This window comes from Crocodylus siamensis, chromosome 2, assembly GCF_052110815.1.
Source record: "Crocodylus siamensis isolate JL-2025a chromosome 2, ASM5211081v1, whole genome shotgun sequence".
Classification (NCBI taxonomy): Eukaryota; Metazoa; Chordata; order Crocodylia; family Crocodylidae; genus Crocodylus; species Crocodylus siamensis.
This window is the reverse complement of record NC_143396.1, coordinates 125,799,929-125,820,993: the sequence shown is the minus strand read 5'-3', so window position 1 is coordinate 125,820,993 and position 21,065 is coordinate 125,799,929. Positions and strand designations below refer to the sequence as shown.

Sequence of the window (21,065 nt, the reverse complement as noted above, 5' to 3'; positions counted from 1 at the left end):
CCTTATAAAGTATTATGCTAATGACATCTGCAAAACCATGTGGTTTAGTGCTTAGTAGAAAGTACTATACTTAGTGCTTGTTTTTGATCCTGACTCAGCCACTGACTGACCTGGGACAAATCACTTTTGTGTCTTAGTCTGACTCAGCCCAGATGTACAGAGGTAAAGTGATATTTTTTATTGGACCAACAAATACAGTTCAAACAAACAAACTCAGGCCAAGAAAAAAAAAATCACCAGATGGAAAGATTAGGTAAAGCTGGACCTCACTTAGAACCAGATGCTGGTGTTAGTGTTACGAAATAAATAACTAACACAGTATGACATGATGCAAAGGTGACAATAGGAGAACAAGAGTAAAGGGAAGAAAAACATCAAAATAAGATTTCCCATTGAAATCCAAGTAATGACATCAGACTAAACAAAGACCTAATTTAACCATGATTATAATCACACCTCATGTATAACATGAACGTTATTTCATGAAATTAAACCAAGAGCCAAACAACTCACATTCCTTCACCCTCATCCCATTCCCCCAAAGGGAGTGACCCGCTAAACTAGAAACAAAAGAGTAGAACAAAGATCAAACCAGGACAGAATTACTCTCTTTTCAGATTTGTTCTCTCTTAGTTTTTAAACAAAATCAGAATACAACCCAACTGACCTGTGCATTTTGTTGGTCATATTGTGGCGTGGTCTCCAACATAATTAGATTAAAATCCGTAAGGCTTCTTAATTTTGATAAGATGAATTTACCAGGAAAATCATGGTTACAGATTTATTTTTAAAAATAAAACTGTACCAAAAATGTAGAGTTGAGTCTTTAAACAGTCTTACTTGTGCCAGATCACTACCTTTATTCACCAGTCTGAAGGTGAGTGGATACTAGCTTCCCTAGATGAATTAAAGATTTACGTATGGCATAAGTCAAGAGATCCTTCTTTGAGCTTCTAGTGGGCATCTGTTCATAAAACCTAACCAACACAACCTGGTACAATGGAGATGTTAGAAATTTGGATAGCAAGGATGTGGCTCAAGGACAAGCTCAGGACGAAGCTGGAGGGTGGCTGCTTGCACATGGTTTGCTGGGCACCCACAGCCCTCACTCTCAAATCTCAAAAGTCTTATTCAACTCTTAAAGTGCAATTAACTAAGATCAGCATCTTAGTCAACTAACATCAGCTGTCTGTGCCAAAATAAAGTGAGTAGTTAAACAGGATTCAGTTAAAAAACCTGAAGAACTGTCAATTACAGAACAATTATAAAACAGATCAATTATAAAATTTACTCAGATTGGGAGGGGGGAAAGAGACAAGAAACAAACAAAAATAACAAAACACCATAAAGCTTTTCATCTAAGCCTTTTCGGCGTCGGTTCCAAATAAGGTGAACCTGTTGGAATACAGAAAGTAACTGATCCAATAGTGCCATTTGCAGGCAGTCAAGATAGTCCAGCCCACAAGGATTATGAGACTGGCTAAATGGGTGAAGGAGACTCTGCCTTGCATTTTTCCTGTTGAGCAAAGCCTACATTCAATTTTCTTCCCTACAACTGAAAAACATAATTAAGATCGAAGCAGAAACTCTCACACGACTCAGTAGTTCTATGAGTTTGGCTTTCTAAAAGCCCACCAAATATCATGGGATTTGCCACACAATATCAACAATGAACAATACTTGTTGATTATACAGTCAAGTAACATATGAAGAAAGGCACTTTGTTGTGCATAAGCTATCTGCACCTTCACTTTAAAATCATTGTGCCTGAGGTTCATGCTATCACTAATCTAAAGCAACTGAAAAGACATCACAAATCAAGACAGAGTTACAACTGTGTAAGGATTTTGGGGATGTTTTTGAATGAAACAGTGAAACAATTACAGATTGCCTGCACCAGTTTTGCAGAAGGGACTTTCCCAGACACTGATCCCCATTAAACACAACAAAGTTCAATAATAAGAGAAAAATGGCATGTGTTATAACAACAGGAGAATGGGGAGGGAAAGAGTCAAGGGAACTCATTATTATATCCCATAACCTATGCAAATCCCCAAACTCTTAAGGTCGGCAACTTGAAAGTGAGGAGGCAGGAGATTCTGGTCTCTCCCTGCTTCGCCCTCACTAGTCTGAGCAAAAAAGTTCAGGGCACGGAGATAGAGGCCCTGCAAGCAGCAATGGATATGAAAAATTGTATTGGTCCTCCTCTTAAATTTGTTGTACGTGGAAAACAAACAAACAAACTTGTAATGACCCAGAAAAATGAGGCAAAAGGTCCTTGTAGGATATCTTTTATTGGACTAACTGCAATGAGACCAGAAGAAGAGTGCTCTACATTGAAAAGCTTTTTAAATCTCAACCAGGCATTTGGTCCAATAGAAGATACCACCCACAAAAATCCTTAGGTCTTGCAAAAGCTATTAGAGAACTTTTTTTTTTTTTAAAAACAGACACTACCTAGAGGACTCCATGTGCTTATTCAGCTGTGTTTGTTAAAACAGCAGGCCTTAGTATTATCTGCATTATTCATTCAAAGTTATTACTTTTCAAAGATTTCCTGACAGGAAATTGCTGATTAAATTAATCACTATCTTTCTTTATTTCTCCCTTATGAGAGAGATAATATTGCACAGAGTTATCCAGTACAGCCTCTCAGGTAGCCTTTGCTGGGAGAAAAGGAAAGAAAAGAAAAAAAAATCCCAGCACCAAATCTGTTTTACCATGCCACGGTTAAAGTTAGCTCAGCTTCTCTCTTTATACTGAGGCCAAAAGAAAAAATATTTTCTTAAATCAAAGACAAAGTCATGAGGAAATGGAAGAGTGATGTCATACTGGGTTGCCAGGGTTATGTATTTGAAGTACTTCTGTCAGCTTTATAAATTCTTCCCAAGTTTAAACTCAATTAATTTTCAGCTATTAAAATACATCTTGGTTAAGACTCCTCAATGATTACTACACCAACCTATCTGAAGTGTTATGCAAGAAGTATAAAAGGTATGGGAATATCATCTTATTCTACACAGGAAAATGAAACAAAGAATGCAAATATTACAAAAAGTAACAGGAAGTTTCTGTTTCCTGAGGACTCTACAGGCCAAACTGATACCACAGCAGGATCCTTTGGTCAGAACCAAAATGTTGCCTGGTTTCACAGATTCACAGACATTAGGGGCTTGATCACTGGGTCCAGCCCCAATGAGCTTGGGCTTGATGTTTCCTGTTCTTTATTTGCATAGTAATAATATTTGCACTAAAATTCTGAATATGAGCCATTATACCGTGTTTACTACCTGCAGTAATTATTTAAAAAATTAATTTACTGGCATGAATTAGGGGTGTGCAAAACAGGTCATGTACAATTTGGATTCATCCCAAATTGGGGACAGTGATTCGATTAGCTTATTTGGATCACTATCGCTGATTCGATTAGTCTGAATCCAAATCTGAAGATTCGATGCCAAACTGGAGAACCAGCAATTCGGCCATAGACAGCTTTAAATGTTTTTTCTACATACCTTGAGGTACCAGGCGTGGCTCATGATTGCTGCAATGATGGGGCAGATGGAGTGTTCCACAGGAGCATGGAAGTGCCCCCAGCTCAGTGATCAGTCACGGGGGACCCTGGGTGCCCCCCCAGACCCAGGAGACACCAGTCACTGAGCCAAGAGAATATAGGGGAGTCCTCCTGCGGACCTGCAAGTGGACCGGAACCAGGTCTGTTGCTGAGTGCGCTAGGGACCACCCCCATGCTCCTGTGGGACTCTGCATCCGTACCAGCATCTCAGCATTCATGAGCTGCCTGGTACTTTGAGGTATATATAAAAACCAAACATTTAAAGCTGTGTCTATGTCCATATTGCTGAATCTTCCTGAACCAATTCAGCAGGTTCCGATTCAATTTAGAGAGATTAAAGGGTCTCCTGATTCAATTCCGATTCGGAGATTCGGACACTGAATTAGGCCGAATTGAATTAGCGACTGAAGCTTCGCAAATCCCTAGCATGCATCTCTGAAGTTTGTACTTATTCATACAGTTTTAAAATAGTACAGCACAGCTAATACATTTCTAGAAGTCTACATAAATTGGTAAATTAAAGAATGTATAAGCTAAGCAATAATGGTGTTCAACCTACCAAAGTGAACCCTAAATAACTAGGTCAGAGAACAGCAACAGAACTCTAATTAACCACATTATTACTCTATTAACGCATTAAACTAAGTGCAAACTTGGTTAGCTTACAGGTCAATATGGTAACAATCTCTCTCTGTCTTTAACCATGCACATTCACAACAGAAGCACTATTACCAGAGCTACAAAGAAACAGACTTTATACAGGTAGGAAATAAGGAATTCTCAAACAGTATAAAGATTTTTATCTTTTTCTTGTATGGGAATAGATTTTACCTTAAAGTGGTGATATTTAATAATATTATAGAGGTTTCTAAAAGTCAGTGATTAGATCTGTCTTTTCCCTTTGAGGAATTAGTGATACCAAAGAAGTATAACAACTTTAGACATGAATACTAGGGTATTAGCAGCAGCAGCAGTAAAGATTGCCTAAAGTGGGGTGACCACGGCCAACGTGGCTCTGAGAGCTGCAGCAATTAATACTGCTGCACAATTCCTGACCTGTACCAGTTCTTTGGTCCACAGGCTGGGTGAGTTGGGCACCAATGGCCTAAACTATTTCTAAACTATTTCAGTGTTAATAATATACCTGGTCACTAATCACCTTTGAGGCCTGATTGCAAACTGCATATGAATTATTTTAAGAAGTTCTGAGTAGAAAAGGATTTTGCACAAGGAAGTCAAAAGCAACTGAGAGAGGGGTAGATCAGAACAGAAAGTAGTAATTCAACAGTTAATGCCTATTATTACTCACATTCTACTCTTCCCTAGCAGGACTGAAACTGTAGCATGTCTTCATGGAAAAAAAAAATGTGCATTTTTATTAATTCCTTTTCAGTATGAGACAAATCACACATAGCTGCACAACTGGTAGACACACTGTAGCGTATACAGGCTGCAAGGTGGCATATAGCCAATTGTATACCACCGAAAGTGAGCTTGAGCAATGATCATTGTAGTCTGTAATTAAGCTATTTTTAATTTTAATGTGGAAGGATCAAGTATTTACAGAATACATGAAATATACAAATCTCTCTCTCTCTTACAAGTTAAAAATATAATTAGGCTAGGGACAGACATTCAAAAAGCCTGAATTGATTCAGTCTTTGCAGGTTAGTCTAACCTAGCTAGGCTAAATCAGTTTTGTAACCAGACAGACACCCCAGAAATGCAGGCACATGCCTGCAGTGGCTAAGGCTAGAAGCCAGCAGGCTCTAGGGCAGCCCTCCCTTCCTTCCCTTACGTAGGACCGAGCTGAGGAGGGTGTGGCCAGGCCCCAGAAGGACACTGATTATTCCGCCCCCAAGCAGCCCAGCAGGGAATATTTATCACCCATAACTCAGTGTTCATCAAACTATTTAAGAAAACAAAGCCTCACTAAATTAACTAGTGGAGCTCTTCTTAAATAGCTATTCCAAGCAAGGACATTAAACTACCTGGTGATTAGTTCCAAAAAGCCTGTCTGCCTGTGGTCTCCCACAGCACAGACTGTAGCCAGCATGTGTTCCATTAGCTAAGGCCAAGGTGTTTGCGTAAGGCAGAGGGGAGGGGGGATAATCCCTGCTTAGCAGGGGGAAACCAGGCAGATGCTCTGCACTTGCAAACTTTTGCTGGAGCTCTGGCCAGGGAGCAGAGGGGCAGGGCCAGCTCTGTGAAGCAAAGCCCTGCCCAGCACAGAGAGCATGCCAGGATGTTGGGGGTGTCTAGTTTATTTTAAAACCAGCAAGGAGGCTGGGACAGACATTGCATAAACTGGTTTGACTCCAATTGGTTCACTGTAATACTACATTCAAACAGGTCTCTCTCAAACTGGTTTCAGCCATTTTCAAACTGATTTATGTGCACTGAACATCTGTTCTGTTACAGGCTTAAACCAGTTTCTGATCACTTAAACCGGTATATGTGTAATGTTTGTCCTGAGCCTTAACGTTTAGGCTATAAACAAGGTTAAATGACAAAATATGCTCTTTTCCTAAAAGGAATATTACAGTTAGTTATATTTTTGCAGTCTAACTCCATCTCCAATTTAAAAAAAAAAAAATTAATTACATTAAGAAAAACAGCTTTGGATAAACAAGTCATGACTAATAGCCAACTTAATTCATGATTTTGCTAAAGTAAATTTTATCTTGGAAATAGCTTCTGGCAAAGAAGTAAAAGAAACACTAACGCTACTAGATAGCCTAAAGCATAGCAGCTCATACACCTTTAGGGAGATACTTTATTTATTTATTTTAAGTGTTTATCAATGCGGCTGAGTTTACTAGGTCATTATTTAGTCATATAAAATGGAACTTCAGGACAGTATTTCTCATGTACAGTTTGTGTGTAGTTTTGATTTAAAGCTGAATAGATTCAGCCCTTGAAATCAAGTCACATGAAACTATATAGCTTTTGGATTACTTGCATCTATTCCAAGAGGTTTTTTCCCCCCGTTTTTTGGGTTTTTTTATGGAACCTACACAGAAGTTAGCATATAGTATCTTTTTATAATGCAATTTTACTTCAGGTATGCTAGAAGTACATTCCAATAGGGATAGAATGAAGAAATTCAATCTAGTGAGTAGACAATATCTAATAATGGCAAATAAAACTTACTCATCCAAATCTGCACATGGTTTTTCTGAAGCTAGTAAACAGCTGCACAGTCTGCTTCCCATCAAAAGCTGCATGTATAACATATTATACCTCCGTATATCTGATGGTTCACTAGTAATTTTTCAAAACCATAACTTTCAAAACATATGACAACTATGTTGTATAGAAGAAAGAAATATGCTTCGACTGCCAGTCACAAATCTAAGACCAGACCAGAATGTCTACAGTAGGTACCAGAAGTCTGTGAAATGTCTGCATTCTACATTTGCTGGCACACTCAATAAGAACACAAGTGCAGGCCAACTTCAAAAGGAAGAACACACTCCAAGTATAACATGAAAGTAAAGACTATACAATTAATTTTACAACAAGGAGTGGTACATATAGCTCCTTTCAAACAGTCTGGAAGTACGTCCCAACAGAACAGTTCTAAAACTGCTAAATTTATTTTTTTTAAAGTTGCCCATCTTTTAATGTCATTAATTCTTTTTTGTAGGCAAGGAGACAGCAACCTCCACAAATCAATTACATGTTTCAGGGAACTGAATGGGTAACTTGAATAATGTTTGTTTGTGCGTCAAGACGGTGAAATGGATGAAGAAACGGAGTAAGAAAGAAAGATAGCTACTCATATGTACCACAATAAATTGCCAGTCACAGGATTATACATCAATAGCTGCCAACAGGCACCACTACTACAGCTAACAACTGGTGTTACTGTTACCATATTTCTGTATGGCTTCACAAAAGCATTTCCATCGAAATGCTACAGGCTTCCCTTGCTTTATGCAGGTTCTGTATATGCAAATTTGCTCTTAAGTGATGACCCTTTTTATACCCCAAATTCATTATACGTGAGGTAAATTCACTCTTATGCGATTGGCATAGGTGTGCTCCGCACTCCCACAAGCAGGTAAGCCTGCGAGAGGAGGGGAAAGGTCCATGGGGCTGGGCCCCAGTCATTCCACGCCCTGCTGCAGCTGCTCTGGGAGTCACTGGGCTGCGCTGCTTTATGTCCCGAACCCCCCAGGGCTCCACTTGTCCCCACTCACCCCAGCCTCTGGGCTGTGCCATGTCATGGTGCAGGCAGCTGGCATCAGCTACTCCCAGGGCCGCTGCAGCAGGGGCTGGGGTGAGTGGGGACAAGCAGAGGCCCAGGGGACATGGGGCACAGCACAGCAAGCAGGTGGCACTGACTGCTCCCGGGGCCACTGCAGCAGGGGCTGGGGTGAGTGTGGACAACCTGTGCTGCACATCCTTTCCCAGCATCTTATGAAGAGAGCTTCAGCTCAAAAGATTGTGGTATCTATACATCAATATCCATGATGTGTATATTTCACACACACTTACTTTGTCTAGACTATACAGGTGGCAAATCTATCCTGCCTTCTACTTAAGGACTTTTACCCCATAGTCATATTGGTATGGATTGTGGGCAAGGTTTTACCTTCCTCTGTAGCAGGGATCAGGGCCTTCTACATGGGATCTCTCAAGCATATATTAACAACCTTTTATAGAAGTAGGATGTTGGTTACTCGGCTTTACTTGTGGCAAGTTAGGAGGCTGTGTCAGTGTGACAGTAGTTTTACTAAGAGTTTAGATTATGGATTTGTATAGGATGATTTGAATAGGGATGATCCTGCCTTAGATAAGACACTGGAGGTCCCTTCTAACCCAACTTCACTATGATTCAATGACTTTACACTAACATAGCTAACTATGTCTCTCCATTCAAGGTAAACCAAGGAAGCCTGAAGAGAGAAGACTGCTTATTTTCAACTTTTCCTGCAACTCTACAGGCTGCATTCACTTCAGAGCATACGCAAAGGAAACTTAAGAGCTTCAAAAAAATGTGAAGGGGCACGTTCTCTCCTTTCTTTTCTCTCACTATGCACTAGAATCTAGCAGGTCATCAGTCCTACTCAGAAGCTGAAGATCTGACCCTATACTACCACACAAATTAAGCTTAACTAAATTAACAGAGGACATGATATTTCTGGCAAATTTTGTATTTTGTTACCATATAACAATTTATCCAAGTGTACTCATTACCTTATATGCTTTCTAATATTCAGGCCTAAAAATTGTTGGTTCTCACGAACCTACTCATGCTTCCCGGTCAGATTTTGAGAAAAATTAACTTAAAGTTCAAGGTATGTTCTTGTGTACTTGTTCTCATTCCTAGATATAAACCATACAGTAAGTAATGTGAGACATAAATGATGCATGGCTTTAGAGAACACTAACTGCAAAATAACCACCAGACAGTTGAACAGCCTGTTTTGCAATATGCACAGAAGAATGGACAGTCCTCAGTGGTATGTCTTGAATTTCAACACTAAAACTAATAGAAGATTTCCTGCTGACTTTACATCAACTTACAGGTGCAAAGAACTTGGTTTCTGGCAAGTGTAGGAAGAATTAATTTAGAAACCATAAGAACAGTTTTTTCCATTCCATAAACAGTTTATAACATTAATTACAATAGCATGCACACCAGCTCTGGTATCATGGACTAATGCAATTAAAATACACGGAAGAAGCCAAATAGTTCTTTACAAAGCTTAAGTGACATAGATGGATCAGATAACGTAACTGGGAATTGGTCCTGTCCAAACTACTTCTGACCATTGACATGTCTCACAAAAGAAACAAATGTCCATTTTAATCAACTGAAAAGGAAGGGAAAATGTGTCCTAGTCTCACTGGAAAAAAAAAGACTTTTCTTGAAGAGAAATACAGCTTCTAGCTACTGCTCCAAATGAAACTAGCACTTTATCAAAGATTCTGTTTTTGAAAATTAGCTCTGAAATACATATACTGATTTTTAAATTAATATTGCAGAAGCCGTTCAGCATTTCTATCTTAAATAAAAATCCCATCCAACCACCATGTTTCTTCTCACCCTGTTTAAAAACAAAACATTATTTTCTTGGCAGAGACAAAAATGGCTGAAGTTATGAATACAAATAAAATTAGTCTTTACTGACAAGAAATAACTTTGCTTAAACTGCCTTCCTCATCACTCCAAAAAGGACATTTTTTTCTTGCTTTAACCACATAGCTAAATTTGCTGAAGGATAATATTAATACTGAGTGGTAAACCTGTAAAACTACTAAGGGTCCCTAGAGAGCCTTGGAATGGGAATCTTTTATTATGTCAAGTCACAACTAGTAAAAATACCAGAAGTGCGTATTTTCCAAGACTGGTCAAGAAGCAACAAGCATCTTACACCAAAGCTCTCATCTTAGAAGAAAGCTTCTATTGATGACAGGAGAGGTGTGTAATGGAGCAAGGGAAGAAAGGCACTTTTACTGCTCAATTGATATGAAGAGCTTTGTAGGTTATGGGCTCAAACCAAAACCCACTAAAAAGATTACTATCAACTTTATTAGCTTGTATATTAGGCCCCTATGTATGTGTGCATAGTTGAGGTCCTGAACGCAATAGCCAACTTATCAATTTTTGTTCCCAGCTAGTCTTTTGAAAATGTTTTGTATATTTCCCCTTGAGCACAAGGATAGCAAGACTAGAAAGTAAGTTGTTCTGTGAAAAGTGTTCTCCTGCATGTGTTCGAGTATCTGTCTGTAATATTTTTCTCGCGATCATTCATCCTGGTATGTAACTTTAGCCTAGTTTCAACCACACAGTTTGCATGAAGGCTTTTGGTGCCCTGAATCAGATATATCACATTTCAGGATAGGCATATGTAGGATCCATGGATTCTGATGGGCTCATTGTGGGTGGTTGTACACTGTTGTAGCAGTGGAGAGAGTTGGTTCATAAAAACCATCACACACACACACACACACACACACACTCTAGCCTTTTTGTGGCAGGGATGTCGCTGCAGATCAAAACCTACCTCCAAGCTGAGAGGAGAGAGGGACGCACAGACTGCAGGATGCCGCCTAGGATTAAAAGGTGCAGCAGGGAAGAGGCTGCCACAGGAAGGCAAGCCGCATCAAAACTGGAGGGAGGAGAACAGAAGTGGCCACAGAGTGCCACAGGAGAGCCGGTGCATTTGGATGCACTGATGTGGCCATGCTTTATGGCTGCGTGTTAATGCTGGTTTTCCAGTGACCCTCGGAGAGGGGAATAAAAAACCCCACTGGCCGGACATTCAAGAAGGACTGGACACGAGTCCTCCAGAGGGCCAGGAACAGCCACAAATGAATGACTGCCCTGGCAGAGGCGAGTGGTGGCAACCCCAGGAGCGGGAATGCCTTGCTGAAGCTGGCTTGGTGGCACCTGAATCCTTACCTTGCATAAAACTGTGGAGCCTGGATACAGCTGGTATAGACTGGGACAGCGGTGGATCCATGAGAAGAGAAAGAAGGAAGGAGTCTGAAACTGTAAGTAACCATTGGGAGGAAAAGGGAGAGCGCCTGGGAGTAAGGCATCCTGGGGCAAATAGTAAGGCAAACCAGGCTGACGTAAAGCCTGAACTAGGAGAGTACACCATCTGAGAAGGGCTTTGATGAGGTAAGGGCTAAGGCCCCTACTGTGGCTGGCAGACTTTGTCTTAGCCTTGGTCAAGAAGCAACATCCTTGGTTGGTGTAAGGTGGGGTGTAGGGGAGGTGGAGCCCTGAAACAGATGTCCAGGCAAGACAGCTGAAAGAAGGGAACAGGAGAGGCAGGATTCAAGAACATCCTCCCAGCAATAACCAGTAACAACAAGACGTGGCAGGAGAGAATCCCTGCCAACCTTTCAACGCATCTTACTGGAAGGCAAGCAGTTGACTCGGAAGGAGGCAGCTGCATCCGAACAGCCAGAAAGGGCGAAGTGCTCGAGTGAATGTTGTGTGTGGTTAACACTTCTCTTTGATCTTGAAGAATTGTACTGCAATAAATAACCTTTATAACCATTTACAACTCCCTCAAAGTTATGCAAGTACTGCATTGTAATTTATATCAGAATGTACAAAGAACAGATTTTGGGACAAGTGTTAATGCTGATCATCACTGCTTAACAGTACAACCTTAATAACAGAATAAGGATATGTAGGAATTAAAATATCTAGAGTCTCTAAAAGCCATTTTTTCACACAGAATTAATAAGGTAAATCTTACACTGAATTTGAACTCTAAAGAATAAGAGAAATGGAATATTGTCCAGGCATTTCTCACGTAGAAGGAAAGACACTGGTTACCCAAGATCAGTCCGTCTTTTCTAACTGCCTTCAAGACCAAAGGCTGAGGATTTAGGGCATAGAGGGAAACAGAAGACTTTGCACCACAAGGTTTTAAATTGCTAAAATCCTGATTCAACTTGATAATGAAATAAACTTTAACAAGCCTTCTTGGAGCAACTAAGCACTGTTCGAGTGTTAAATCTATATTCTCCGAGTTTTATCCTGGGACTTCAGTGAATAACTATAATGCTGTGGTTTAGAGAGAAAAGGAACAAGTCGATCATAATGCCAGTGGCTCAAGGTTGTGACTACATAAATATCCTGAATCTCTCATTGAAGGAAGATGTTGCCAAAATTTGCAGTAGCAATAACTTAAAAAAAAATCCTGGAAGTTTAGCACTTGTGATAATGTTTTCATTATGAGAATGATCTATACTTACTCAATATTTTTGGTACAATAACAAGTAATCTCTTCTCTTGTATTTCTTTACATCAAATTAGTATTTTTCAAACTTGTTCAACAAATACATTTTTAAAAATAAAAGATCAGCTAACTTTACGTATCATAACAAGCAACAGTGATTTCAGTATCTACACTTCATTATTTTCCCTACTGAAAAAGTGATATTTTCATCTAAAAAAATTAAACATCAATTGCCATATTTCACGAAACCAAATAACCTTTAAACTTCAATTCCTGTTGAGCTCAATACTACTAAAAAGACCTAAAATGCACAAGTTTTACAACATTCAGTGTCCAAAAAACCCTATTTTAGCTTTAAATACCCCTCCCCCCCAAACTTATAAGAAAAAAGTAGTTATTTGTTTGGCAGTAGGAAGACATTCAAACACTGAGCAACATAAAATTGAATTCATGCTGAACTATAAAAGCAGTTACATTTTCTTCAATGTGCCTGGACTTGGTCACTGAAAATATCTAAACCTTTTTGTTAGTGGGTTCATTAAGTTTGATATCATACCTCACAGGTTTCCCATCTCGTAGCAAATCTTCCAAACTCTTTTCACAGTGTTCAGCTGCCACCACCAGCCTCTCTGATTAAAAGAATATACCAAAAGCAAATTTACAAATCCAGACACATGGCTTTACCCCAAATATTTTAACAGCCACCTTATTTAAACTATTATACAGCATCTTGGCATCCACCAGATATATAGCTACGTTATTAAATAAGTACTTCCTTCAGAATGATTTACAAATTAAATACAAAATGCAAGAAAAAAAATATTTTTTTCCCTGTAGGTCACATTTCCTGCCCTACCCCCAAATATTCACATATTAAATTTAAGGTACCAAGAATTTGCCATCATCTCAATTGCTAAACAGTTCTTGGGAAACTAAGAGCACCACTTACATTGGGATGGCTGTATAGTGAATTTTCTGATACCTTACCTTCCAACAGTATGAGAAGAGGAGAAAAGTATCTTTCCAGAGTTCACTGAATTTTACTACCTTCACTTCTAGATTTAGTTTGCAGATTTTTCTCCCTACAAACATTAGCTACTATATCCAGAAACTTTGACCATGGAGTGCTTTACCATTGCTTTAAGTATTACAATGTCAGTTTCGCTACCATATTACTTTAGTAAGCTACTGCCAGTTTAAACTTGGAAGCATTTATTTACCTCTTAGTCTATTAGTATCTTCATTAAGAAGTACAATATCTTCATTTTTTTCTGCCTTGATGATCAACAGATTTGATAACTTTATCCTGAAAACATTTATATCTAACATGTGAGTGAAAATACTTTATGCCACCGATTCCAAAATAGTCAGTAAAGCTCATGATGCTATATACAATTACACTTGATCTAGAGGCCAAGAAGCGTAGTGATCCGGACACCACCACAGTTGGTTTACATTCAACAATCTCTCTTTCAAAGTGGAAGGGTTAGGCAGGAGGGCAGAATTTACCAACTACTACCTTTTGGCAGATTCTGTAATTAGCTAGGCAGTTACAGCCTATATAAGCGAATGTTGTTAGTGCTGTCTTTAAAAACTACCAGTCCAAGGCAGAGGGCATTTTGTGCCAACTGTGCACTCCGTTCCTTTTGAGCTCCCAAGGAAATAAGATCATCTTGAATCACTTCTGAATAGAAAACAGCTGAATCCTGATTTGTGAGCTAGCTTTGCATGTGAAAACAGTTAATAGACATGTAAATAACATTTTGAGTGATGAGATGAGAGCTGTATTCTGCACAGCATGAACTAAAAATATGAGGTAAATTTGATGCCAAAACATGAACTGGTCTAAGCAAACAAACAAGAAACACTGATCAGAACAGTTTACCACAGCTCTGAAAAGCATGCTGGATTTTCTAGGAAAAGCTTCAATTAGATGCTTATAAGTTTTAGGAAAGTGGAGTTATGCTAGGTGTTTATTTACTCAGACACTAAACCTATCAATGACAACATACCATACATCATAACAATGGTGCCCACTAGGGCTGTGCGAAGCTTCGGTTGCTGATTCAATTTGGAGGAGATTCAGCAGCCTAATCTCCAAATCAAAATAGCCAGTAAAAGGACTCAAAAAAAGTAGGAGACCAATAAAAAGCTCCAAATCAATCCGAAGCCTCTGAATTAATTCGGAAAAGATTTGGAGGCGATTTGGATACTCAGGCAGTCCCCACTTGCCACCGCAGGGAGCCAGACCCAGATTCCGTGATTATAAGTCGGGGGTGGGGACCATGGAGGGTACCCCCGTGAGGCCCCATCCGCTGCCTCCTCCCCCAGTTCCTCCCCCTCCCCGACTGCTCTCCCAGCCCCGCCTGGCCCCAGTGTCCTGGCACTTAAAAAAAAAAAAAAAAAAAAAAAAAAAAAAAAGCCACTCACTGGCTGTAGCAGAGGCTGTCACAGCCTATGGGGGTTTGTGGCAGAGCCCTCCACACAGCACGGGACAGTAGGGGGCAGAAGGGATTGCTCCCCCGCCACTTGGCAGGAGCTGGTGAGTGTGAGGATTTTTTATTTATTTAAAGCGCTGGGATGCTGGGCCTGGGTGGAGCAGCCATTGACGGGGCTGGGAGAGTGGGTAGGGAATGGGGCCTATTCGATTCAGAGATTCTGCTAATTCGGTGGCGGCCAAATCTCCTAATCAGATTTGGCCAAATCAATTTGGGACAGTGATTTGAATCACTGAATCGAATAACTGACCCCCGAAAAAAAAAAAGTCAGCAGAATCCGAATCCAAAGTGAATACTAGCCGTTTTGCACAGGCCTAGTGCAACCCTCCAACCTAGAAGCTGAATCTGGCCCACAGAGCCAGGTTACCAACAATGGGGTTCCCCATAGGTCTGGAAACTTGGTGGCAGGGATGGTGGAGCAGCATCAATTGTCACAGCTTCCAGAGACAATTAACACTGCTACCACTCTCCTGCCAAATTTCCAGACCTGTAGGGAGCCTTGTGGGCCAGATGATACTGTCCCATGTGCTGGATCGTACTAGTTCACAAGGTCACTCTATGGCCGTATCCAGTGCATGGCAATGAGTTGATATGTGGGATTGCTCCAGAGCTAGTCCAGTGCACAGGGCCAGGCTGGTGTACCTAATCATACTTATGGATTGACCCCATTCTGAATCCAGCTCACAGACAGATCTCACAGGCTGGGGTCAGTCTCATACCACTCATTTGGCTCACAGAGTCAGAAGGTTGAGCAGCACTGCATTATGATGATATTGCTTATGAGGAAGGAAAGAATAACTGCAATTACAGACAGGTGAATGTAAAAGTAAAACCTTGTCCAGTCCTGGAAACAGCTTTGGAATTACTCTGAGCAACTTCTATGAATCTTTCCCACCAGATTGGGAAACCGTTTTGGTAACTTTGGCTGCCTGTAGACAAACATGGAGGCTGCTCTGACTCACTGCAAGTACAGCATATCAGAGCAGACTCGATTAATCGAGTCTGCTGGAGTGTGGCAATTACTGTGCTCCAGTAGCCCCTTGCATTTCATGTATCAGCATCTCTGCACTTCAAAATTTTGGTGGGAGCACTTGAAATAAAGCTCATTTAATGAGCTTTAGTTCAATTGCCCCCCACTGTCATTTTAAAGCACAGGGACGCCAATACACGAGATGCTGAGGTGCTTTAATTAGAACAGCTCTCTGAGCCACCACAGTTAAAGAGCACCCCCATTCCCAGAGCAAATGTAAAAGTGCCCTGTATGTGTAGCACCACACAACTGTTCATCATGTAGTACTAATCAGCAGGGATCTGGGGTTTTCTATTTTGCATGGAAAAAAATAAAAATAAAAAAATAAATAAATAAATAAATAAATAAAAAATCAAGATTTTTCCCTTTGAAGTGGGAAACTGCACATTCCCCCTTGAAGGCTGGCTGTTCCAGGCTGCAAGGAGCTGCGGGGAATGTGACTGGAGGCAGGGGACGCCACATGTGTGTGTGCATGCATATACACACGGCCAGCAATACAGCCAGACAGGGTGGTTGGAGCAGCCCCAGCAGCTGAATAAAAGTAAGTCCATGGGACAGGGGGAGGCAGGGAGCCAGGGCTTGGGGACCATCCAAGCAGGCCCACTGGCAATGCATTGGAGGGGTATGGGGGCAAAGGGCATGTGTGCCTCATGATTTTTGCACAGACAGTGGGGCAGAAGGCTTCAGCCTGGCTGGGCCGGCACTGGGTAGGAGTTGCCTCTGTGGCCCAGTGGGCAAGACATGGTACAGGAGGGTGGGCTGGGGCAAGGAAACTCAGTGCTATTGCCACTGCTGCTAGAAGCCCCATGCCAGCCATGCCAAGGTAAGGTGCCCCCTGTCCGCCTGGCAGCAGCGGGACAGGGAATGACACACAACTCCATGCCACTGCTACCCCTGCTGCTGCCAGGTGGGCATGGGGAGCCTTGCCATAGCCATGTGGCTGGTATGAGGCTCCTGGCAGTGACAGTAACACTAAGTCTCCCCGCCCTGCAGAGGCCCCCAGGGGGGAGGGCAGCAGGTTGGGGAGGTTTAAGTCCTACAGCAAGCAGCCCACATGCTTCTCCCCTCCCCACCAGGCTCTGCTCTGGCCCTATTGTTCACGGGAAGGGGCCCAGGCTCCATGCTCCTCCCTCTGCTCTGGCTGCAGCAGCCACTGCTTCTTGTACACAGCAGCCAGGCCTTGGACACCGCTAGCAGCTGTAGCTGGCACCTGTGGGGCCAGGAGCAGGCACAATGCAGCTGCTGGGTCTCATAGCCCTAACAGCTGCCCCACCACAGTACAGCTGGAGGTAGCAGGGACAGCACACTGCCATATCAGGGTTGCTCAGTGCCACAAATCAGGAAGGGGAACAGCCACAGCTGGACCTGCATCCTGGGGAGCGAAGGTGGTAAGGGAAGTGCTAATTTTCCATGGTAACACACACCAAAATATATAAGTATTTAGAATTTAATTTTATTATGACTGAGGCATCGGTAAGGGTTTCAAATGGTAAATATATCAATAATACATTGTGTTCAACTGACACACACACACAGAGTGACATTTCATTTTAATGATGGTAAAATATGGATTTTGGAGGTTTAAAATCAGATAATTTGGGTTGGTTTTTTTTTTTTTTTTAAATCAGAGAAAATCAGGATCCCTGCTAATCAGGTTGTCCTATGGTTGCCTAAGGAAGCACAGGAACATTAGTTTATTTGAATACTAAGACAATATTGTTCTTAAAATCCTATTTGCAAATCTGGATTAAAGGCACATTGTTAAAATGCAGTTGTGCACCAAACTTTCTATACCAACAAGAAGTTAAAACACACACACTCCACAAAAAATCCCAATGGGTAATATTGCAAACTCTACTAATTTGACAAAAATCCTAATACAACATTGGATTATAGGTAAGGATGTAATTAATTTGCAATTCCACGGATTTTGCAGAACTGCAAAATCCGGGGTTGTCCACAAAAATCAATTGAAAAAACCCAAAACAAAACACAAAATGTAATAAAAATAAGTTGTGGGAGCCAGTGGTCTTCACGGCTGCTGCAGCCTCCCCACGAGGCTGGCGAGGCGTTAGCTGGCAGGGCAGCACAAACAGGAGAAGACAAGATGGCAACTGTGCTCACACCCCTGTTTCCCCTTCGGAGGCCTCTTTGCCAATCAGTGCCAAGGGGCAGGGAATATCTGCGGAATTTGCTATTTATATGTTGCGGCCAACCTGCAAAAATTGTTTAGTTTATCTGTGATTTAAGTGTACCCGTTGTAGGTTCTTAAGAGTAAAACTGTATTGAGAGGAAGAGCTTGGTGATTCTAAGGATCTATTTATTAAACAAATTAAGTTTCTAACTATGTCAACTGTCAAATAAAATACTCGTCTTCAGGGAATAGAAACAGAGAATCTTTTTTAAAAAACAAACAAACCATAATTTGCTTCTTAAAACAAATTTCCACCAAAGATTGTTAGATCCAACTATTAGAACAAGAAACAGGCAAGGATGGTATTTAAGCTGACAACCTGAACCAGATGGAAAGAACACCAATGAATGTTACATTGCAAGCATTACGCTAGTATCAGAATATTGAGTAGTACATCTTGAGTACATTCACACAGCCAAAGTGGGTAAGCACATATGGAAGGAACAGTTTAAGAACCAGACAACAGTGGAAAACAGAGAGAAGCACCAAATACATGAGCACACTATGGAAAAAGCCACCCATTTTAAACCACTCTCATCTGGATATACCTTATTCAATGAGTCATGGGAAAACGCAGACAACAATATGCTTAGCCACTTGAAAAATGCTTTATCCATTGGTTTTGTCCTTGAAGAAGTGACAGAAACAATCATTTCTCAGATGATCATTTAAATGGTTTCTAATTTATACTGGTTAAAAATATTTAAATAAATAATCATTGCCCAAATTAAGTAACAAACATAAATATTTTAAAAGCTGTGTAGTAAGTGAACAATGCAGTAGTTTACAATGAATCATCTTGTAAACAAAAGTAAAGTATTTCTAGTTTGCATTTCAAGGATTAACATGAACTTCATAAATTAGCTGACTGAAGTTGAAGATTAAGAAGAGAATTTTAGGCTGGCCTTTAGTCAAAAACATTTTTGTATATTGCAGAAGACGCCCCCCCCAAAAAAAAAAGGCTTAAAATAGAACGGAGGGAGGGGAGAGATCAATTAATGAATCACAGACACCTCCAAGTCAAATGAACAACAAGAAACTTGCAGAATTCATGAAAGAATCTGTGGAACTGTAAATAGGAAATAAAAGAGGAATGATCTAAGGCATGATAGTATGACAATAATTAGATTAAAGATGCATAGCCAAACCATCTACATGTGCTTTGTATGTATGCATCAGAAAGTTTGGGGTAAGGATTGGTGGGGTGGGGAGGGTAAAGGAGGGGACTAGAAAAAACACTGATGCAGTTTGTCAGAACAGAAATGCATTAATACTTTAAGAAGAACAGCAACGAAAAAGCAATTCATGTTTTTTGATGCAAGCCAAAAGGGCAAAATTTGACAAGAATAATTGTCTTCAAAGTTCTAAACAAAACCATTGTAAGATACCTAGATGGAGACACACAAAATTTCCATGGAACTCACCATGTTTTCCTCTAGTAATGTCCACATACTGACAAAGTCTGGGATGAATGATTGTCTTAAGAATTTGGAAGCGCCCCAAAATTTTGATGGAGTTGGGTGTCAAAGGAAGACCATTGCTTCCGCAAATGTCATGTGGGAGAGCTGAGGCAAAGAAGGTGGAAGCACCCATCTCAGCATCCTTCAAGGGGAACATTTTTTGTTCTTTCTTTAAATCCTTCCAAGCAAGTATGTTCCTGAGGGGGCAGAAAAACAATGCATGTTAAAAACCTACATACAGCAGACATTTGCTATGATTAACAGCTTATGGATATTACCAAGATAGGAAGCACATAATAAAAACAATAAAAGTATTTACTGGGAAAACAGAAGCAACATCACAATTCTGCAACCCCGCTGGGGTGGGGCGGGGTCAAAGGCAGTGGGGAAACCTAGGTAGCTGTAAGCAGTGCTCAGAAATTCAAAAGAACTTTAGACTTATAGTGAAGACCAGGTCACTGTCAAAGTAAGTCAGCAGGATTTTAAAGAAAAAGGAGAAATTTATTTCTAATCCCCTACATGCAAGAATCCCACAATTAAGATTTTCAGAAGTTTAAAATACTGTTTATTGAACTTTCTTAGTTATTTGTGCTCCCCACAAATGACAAGACTTCCTCTACAGTCATGCTGTCTTGACAGATTAAAGAGAAATGAGTGGAAAGAAAAAGAAAGAGTAAGGAAACTTTTTTGCTTTGCCTCAGGGTGGACAGTGGGGAATCTGCACAGGGCCCAATCCCTGTTCTGGCAGTACAGTCCCAGCCCCTTTCCCACCATCCACCTCAAGGCATGTGTGCACCTGCTACCAGCAATGAGCTGGGCTGGGGTTCTGCAGACCCCGGAGCAGCCCAGGATCTGTGGTGGGCAGCAGAGGCCTGCCCAGAGCCTGAGCCAGCTGTGGCGGGCAGCCAGGAGGCTGAAAGCAGCTACACTGGGGTCTGTGGAGCCCCAGCCTGGCTTGTTGCTGGTGGTGGGTGCACGCGTGCCCCAAAGCAGACTGCGGAGCAGGGTCTGGGGTTGCAGTGCTATAACAGGGATTGGGCTCTTGGAACACTGAAATCTTACAAGTCGAGGCTGCGGGTGTTTTTGGTACTCCGCCCAAAAATATTGCCGACCTCTAGCCTAAGTCAATGTACTTAATACATTATAGAGGAGAACACTTACAAGTTGCTCTGCAGCAAGTCTACAGGCAACAAGCAGTACTAATGGTCCTCTGGTTCCACTAACTCCAGCCCAAAAAGTCACTGTGATGTAAGCCCTTCAGGAAGATGTGCATAAAACCAATAGGAAATATGAATCTCAGGCCCTTCAATGAAAGAGCATCAGCTATATGCTCTGAAAAGTGGAAACAACACAGATGCTTCAAAAGAAAGGACAGGGAACAAACACAGAAACAGCAAGGGAACCCTCAGGATCTGAACCCTGGGGAAACTGATGTAAAGGGAGGTATTTAAACATATTTTGCATTTTAACTGCCACTGTAATCTCAGCCCCTTGAGGATTCTCCATTACCACAAGAGCTGCATGAAACAAAGGAGGTTCAGAGCAATACAGAATCTGAAGCCACAGTGACTTCATACTGCCCTGCAACTTCTCAA

At 41.1% G+C, this 21,065-nt stretch overlaps 1 protein-coding gene across 8 annotated transcripts in view; it reads right to left on the bottom strand.

The window, feature by feature from the left end:
* Positions 1-21,065, bottom strand: part of TBCK (TBC1 domain containing kinase) — a 181,428-nt gene that overhangs the window by 155,407 nt on the left and 4,956 nt on the right. For all 8 annotated transcript variants that reach the window (XR_016440822.1, XM_090036751.1, XM_090036745.1 and 5 more), the window contains 2 exons: positions 19,435-19,667; positions 12,845-12,917 (listed from right to left, as the gene is read on the bottom strand). Coding sequence is in view for 7 of the 8 variants with exons in the window: in XM_090036751.1 (XP_089892877.1) it covers positions 12,845-12,917; positions 19,435-19,627 (266 nt within the window). In the remaining variant the exon portion in view is untranslated. The remainder of the gene's footprint in view (positions 1-12,844; positions 12,918-19,434; positions 19,668-21,065) is intronic.